This window comes from Cryptotermes secundus, unplaced genomic scaffold, assembly GCF_002891405.2.
Source record: "Cryptotermes secundus unplaced genomic scaffold, Csec_1.0 scaffold1079, whole genome shotgun sequence".
Classification (NCBI taxonomy): domain Eukaryota; kingdom Metazoa; phylum Arthropoda; class Insecta; order Blattodea; family Kalotermitidae; genus Cryptotermes; species Cryptotermes secundus.
In genome coordinates this window covers 570,618-576,799 of record NW_019720729.1, presented here as the reverse complement: position 1 = coordinate 576,799, position 6,182 = coordinate 570,618, and the positions used below count along the sequence as shown (strand labels likewise).

At 39.4% G+C, this 6,182-nt stretch overlaps 1 protein-coding gene across 3 annotated transcripts in view; it reads right to left on the bottom strand.

Annotated features, from left to right (window-relative positions):
* LOC111872948 (xylosyltransferase oxt) overlaps nt 1–6,182 on the bottom strand; it is a 70,998-nt gene that overhangs the window by 10,420 nt on the left and 54,396 nt on the right. For 2 of the 3 annotated variants that reach the window (XM_023867271.2, XM_023867280.2), the window contains exon 15: nt 4,680–4,847. In XM_023867271.2, coding sequence (XP_023723039.1) covers nt 4,680–4,847 — 168 coding nt within the window. Of the gene's footprint in view, nt 1–4,664; nt 4,848–6,182 lie in introns of all 3 variants that reach the window. The other variant, XM_023867261.2, reaches the window with a different exon arrangement.

Sequence of the window (6,182 nt, the reverse complement as noted above, 5' to 3'; positions counted from 1 at the left end):
ACTGTGAAAAAGGGATACTGTATGTTTTTCTCTGCAGATAAAGGGTGTCAGATATTTAACAGCAAAGGATGTCGAGTCACAGGAACAATAGTTGGTACAGCCAAGGACGTGGGTGGAATTTATGAACTAGAAGTTGAGGACAAATTGAAGTGCTATGCTATTAGCCAACCTAAAGCAAACAGGGCGAACATACAGAGTCCAGCTTTATGACACCAACGTCTGGTCCATCTTAATGCAGCTGATATGTTGAAGTTAAGAAAAATTGATTGTGGAGTGAATTTTCCGGATTCTGAGAACAAGTTGGATTGTATCCCATGTGTAACTGGCAAACTGGCAAGACAGCCTTTCCCATTGAGTGAGTCAAGATCAAGTAAGAGACTGGAATTGGTTCATGCAGATCTCTGTGGGCCTTTAGAAGAAAGATCATTCAGTGGTTCCAGGTATGTACTACTTTTGAAGGATGATTATTCAAGAAAAATGTTTGGATATTTTCTCGCCACAAAATCAGACGTCTTTAAACACTTCAAAGAATTCACTCTGAGAGCAGAAATCGAAACAGGTGAGAAGTTGAAGTACATTCATACTGATAATGGAACTGAGTTCTGTAAATAGATGAATGAGTTTCTAACTGAGAGAGGAATAAAGCATGAAAGAACAGTCATTTTCTGTCCTGAACAAAATGGCAGAATAGAGCGCTCCAACAGGACTGTAATCGAGACCGCAAGAACCTTACTGGAAGGAGCTGGTTTACACAAGCGATATTGGGCAGAAGCAGTGAACACTGCAATCTATGTAAGAAACCGGTGTCCATCTAAGGCAGTGTCAGGAAAAATACCTGAGGAACTTTGGAGGCAGAAAAGGATAAGTCTCAGCCATTTAAGGGTTTTTGGCTGTGAAGCTTATGCACACATCCCAAAACAGAAGCGAAGGAAGCTGGATCCAAAGGGTGAGAAGAAAATATTTGTGGGATATAGTGAGAGCAGCAAGGCCTACAGATTGCTGGACACTGACCACAAGGGTAATCTCACAATTGCCAAAACAGTTGTTTTCTTTGAGAATAGGTTTCCAGGTAAATTAGTTGATGACAGCAAGCCAACCCCAGATCCTTTGCCCGTAGTTAGTGAGTTCCATTCAAAGGATCCAGATGATATGGAGGAGGCGAATGTTCAAGATAAGTCAGGCTCTGAGGACAGCAGAAGCACTACCACCGTAGACAGTGAGGACCATGACATCCAGTTAGTGGAAGAAGGTGGATCTCATCAGAACCAATCTGGTGAGGACACACAAGTCCGAAGGTATCCATTACGCAAACGTACACCTAGAGTTTTTCCTGATCATGTCATGTATAGTGCAGTGCAGTGTGACCAGGAACCTGAGGACATTGAGCAAGCCTTGAAGTGTGCTGATAGTGACAAGTGGATTGAAGCGATAAATGAAGAACTTGACGCTTTGAAAAGCAATAAAGCGTGGGACTTAGTGAACCTTCCTCCAGGAGAAAAGGCTGTGGGTAATAAGTGGGTGTTTAAAATTAAACACGATAGTGAAGGCAAAATTACAAAACACAAGGCACGATTAGTGGCCAAAGGATTCACACAAACTTATGGGTTTAATTATACAGAAACATTTTCTCCCGTACTAAGGTACTCCACACTGAGACTTTTGCTTTCTTTAGCTATTCAGTTAGATTGGAAAATAGATCACTGGGACATTGTAACCGCCTTTCTGCATGGCCCTCTTAAGGAGAATGTGTATATGGTTCCGCCTTATGGGCTAAATGCTACGGATGTAAAAGGTAAAGTATGCAAATTGAGAACAGGATTGTATGGTCTTAAGCAATCTTCACGAATTTGGTATGAACAACTTCATTCTGAACTGTGTAAATATGACTTTAGACAGTGTGAATTCGAACCCTGTGTATATACGAAGTCCAGTGAGAAAGGTGTTGTAATAGTAGCCATTTATGTGGTTGAATCTTTGTCTTTTACAGTAATACTGTAGAAATGCAAAAGCTTAGGAAGGCACTAAGTAATGAGTTCCCAGTGAAGAATCTTGGTGCAGCTAAGAATATTCTAGGGATGAGAGTTGAAAGATCGAACAATGTAATCACTTTGGATCAGAGCAACTATATTAGGAATGTCCTAGATAAGTTTAGCATGCAAGACAGCAAACCAGCGTGAACTCCTCTAGTTACAGGGACCCAATTGGAGAAGGGTGTATGTGATACTAGTTTTCCGTATCAGAGTCTAGTAGGATGTCTCATGTACATCGGAGTTTGTACCAGACCTGACATAATTCATGCTGTAAGTTTGTTATCTCGTTTTAACACTTGCTATGGAGAAGTGCATGTCCGAGCTGCCAAGAGAGTACTACGGTACTTGAAAGGGACTGTTGACACTAAGTTAACGTTCCAAAAGAATACCACAGCAAAGTTAGATTTGTGTGGATATGTTGATGCAGCTCATGGTAATGACCCTCTTGACAAGACCTCGTATACTGGATATGTTTTCAAATTGGGTGGTAATGTAATTTCTTGGGAAAGCAGGAAACATGATTCGTTATCATTGTCAAGTACTGAAGCTGAGTACAAGGGGCTGAATGATGCCGCTAGAGAGTGTGTACGTTTACACGATTTACTGAATGGACTGGTTGAAGGTATTAAAGAAGGGATTTACTTATCAAACTTTGTACTAGAATTGATGGATGAAGAGAAAGTACCTGTAATCTTTAATGATAATCAGTCAGCCCAAATGTTAAGTAAGGATAGGCGATTCAGTAAGCGTACTAAGCATATAGAGTTAAAGCATCATTTTATCAGAGAAGCCATAAAGAAAAGTAAAGTGAAACTTGATTATATTCAGAGTGAAGAATTGATGGCAGACTTGTTGACCAAAGCTCTGCCAGGTCCAAAAACTGAGTATTTTCGTCGCAAGTTGAATTTGATTGCATAGTTAATTATATTATGTTTTACTTGATTGTTGACTTATGATTGTGATGAGATTAGGAGGTCATGTTGGATTGGTAATCATATCATCATCATAAGTTGGCAACATTTATGCTTATTTTTTTTATATATCCGTTTCCACTTTTTCTAATAAATGGAAGACTCGTGAAAGCACTATGTTCCACACACGTACAGTGTATTTTAATTCATCCAACTTTTCCTGACATTATTTCATCACTACTTCCTGAAACAAAAGGCACCCCATGTTTTCTCTCTCTCACCTCTTTTTCTGTCTCCTTCTTCCCATTGCTATGATCAGACATTCAGCAACTACTCTGGCTGTGGTAAACCCTCTAAGATGGCTAGACAAACCGTCTGTTGTTTGGGTGTCATGAGGTGAGCATGTGGCTGTGTAAACTGCGTTGGCCCTGTATTCTAAATCTCCAGCTTGACCATGTTTTTATTTGGTTTACTGACCTCTGGCAGGTGTCCCTGGCTTATATTTGTATTTTCATCTAGCCCCTACCCTTGGACTAATTGTCAGGGTTCTATTTTATATTTTGTTATGCCACTCTTTCATTGTCATGCCTTATCTCTGTAACCTATCATACTGTGAATTAAGAAGCACACCAAAAAAAGTGTCATTCTGGTAAAGATATAAGGACCAACTGTGCATATCACAGCTCTGTTACTGTCTGTACTGTGTCTGATAATTACATACCCACTGGGTCCTACTAGTATCACTAACTCATTTATTGTTTTTTTTTCTCCTAAATCTGGGATGATACGAAGTGGCAGTCAAAAGGGCCCAGGGAAGTGCAATGGTTACTCAGTCCATTTTGCCTACATTCTCCTGGACCTGCTTTCATAACTTAGAATCTGGAGTGACTTCAGTAAGTTGCTGTCAGAGAAACTGAAGTATTTAGGCATAAGTTAGATGATTCACGATGCACCTATTACCTTCAAACAATTAAAAGCAACTGGTCACGAATTCCAACATTAATGAATCTAATAAGCTTTCCACTGGTACATACTGGTAAAGTAAAGGTTAGGCATCCTTATGCATAATTAAGCAATACACCATGAAAACATATGGGGCAATGGATGTAGCTTCATACATGCTTAACTTCGGCACTAGATGGAAATGAACAGCTGCCTTCATAAATCAGCCACTTTACTCCAGGTAAACGAACCCTGGTATCCACACAGATTTACTGCACAGGTGAAGTTGCCTCTCTTCTTAATTAAGCACTGTGCCATGAAGATGTATTTGGGAATGCAGGTATAACTCCACTCATTCTTAACCTCAGTACTAGGTGGAGAAGGTGGAGAGCTTCATGGTGCAGTCACTTTCTTTCTGGAAAAAGAGGTCCCTATACCGACACTGGAGAGGAGGATAGGTGGAACCCACAGCCAGTTTGGATGCTGTGAAAGAGAGAAAATTCCTTGCCCCTGCAAGGAGTCAAATCACAATTCCTCAATTTCTAGTCAGTATAATGACTGAGCCATCTCATCACATGTAACATAAAATACACTAATGGTTTAAGCATATGACATTCTTTCCCTCCAATTCATAATTTCTGGATGTACTGAAACTTAGTAAGCATCTCATTTCACAGTCAACGAAATGATCTATGATCATACCATAATACAATTAAAACTTAGAACACTAACAAAACCTTTACTGTTCTCATATCTCTAAACTTAAATACATAGTAACTACCGATTATCAGCTTGCCTGTTTAGACGTCCTGTGGTCAGATTCACCAGGGTGATTCGAGACTTTGGGTCAGGGGCAAGGGAGCTCCATTCAGTATTCTCACAAAGTTCAAGGGGCAGCCTTTCACATTCTGAGAGTGCACGGATACTTGAAGATGTGATACAAGTGTCCAGAACTTTGTAGAACCTGCAAGAAATGGTACAACTCAACTTATAAACAAAAGTAAAACATACTTAAATGTCAAATCTAACTGCAAGCAATAGCAGATTATGAAGAAGCAAAGAGACCGTGAGAACCGGTAAAAGCAGTCTGCTTTTACCAGTTCTCATGGTCTCTTCACTTGCGGATTTCTTATATTTTTCCTTCTACCCTGAAGATGGAGGCGATACGTTCCTCCGAAACGTCGGTTAACACCACATATACACGGTGCCAAATCCCAGAAGGCTGCTTTCTTCATAGTCACCGCCGTGAAAGCCTCAAATCTTAAATAGGAGATTACTTTCTACTACACTAACACTTCCAAAATTTCTGAATCTTAAACACATTCTTACCAACAATTTCACTCACATTAACTCTGCTGCTGGCTTACATCCCAGCTGAGCCACTTTTATCAGTAAATAAGTGGCTTACAGTGAGTCACAATAAGAAATGAAGAGACAGTGATCTAGAGAGTAACGAAAGGTACTGTAAGCTGAATTTGCCACATAATGACAGACGAAAGAACTGCATACTCAAAGAGCATTCTGGAAGTGAAATATTTTGCTTGTTCTTGCTCGTTTTTCTTTGACCTTGGTTGGATATGATACTTAGAACCAATATAAAAGATTATTAATGCTGTCCAGTATGACTGACAGATGTATTTCCTTTTCTTTATCTTTCATCCTTTACATGTTTTGGTCGAAGTGACCATCTTCAGAAGGACATATCAGTACATGTGGAAACTACTATTACAATGTCATTGGTCATTATCTATACATAGAGACACTATTATTAAAACGTCATGAATATAAAATATTAGCCTTTAACAATTACAGCAATGTGCATGAATTTATTAAAATATTTATAAATGATTATACTATTTACAAGTCTTGGTTTAAAACTTTGTTAAATCTAGAACCAATCTGGTTCGCGATCTTTATACTGCTTCTCTTTAAAGGAAGATTAATGCCTACCATGCTGTGGTTCTGTTTTAAAACTAAAATTCTGGACTGTATCCATCGTCCCAGTCAGTTGAATCACGACGTTTCGGAAGCTGGTTCTGCTACCGTCCTCAGGTAAGTAAAATGGAGGTAAAAAAAGGGGGGAAAAATGGGAAAAAAATTAAAAGGTAAGGAGGGTTCTTATGTATCCTATACAGTTGGGTCCCTTAGATCAAGCTAATCTCAATCACTGGACAAACTGGCAGGGGACGAAATCAAGGGTGATCAATTCATAGTGGGAAGTTGTCAATGGGAGATAAAAAGACGAATCAAGATAAAAAATTATTGAAAGACCCAAATCGTCTGGGACAAGGAGCAAAGA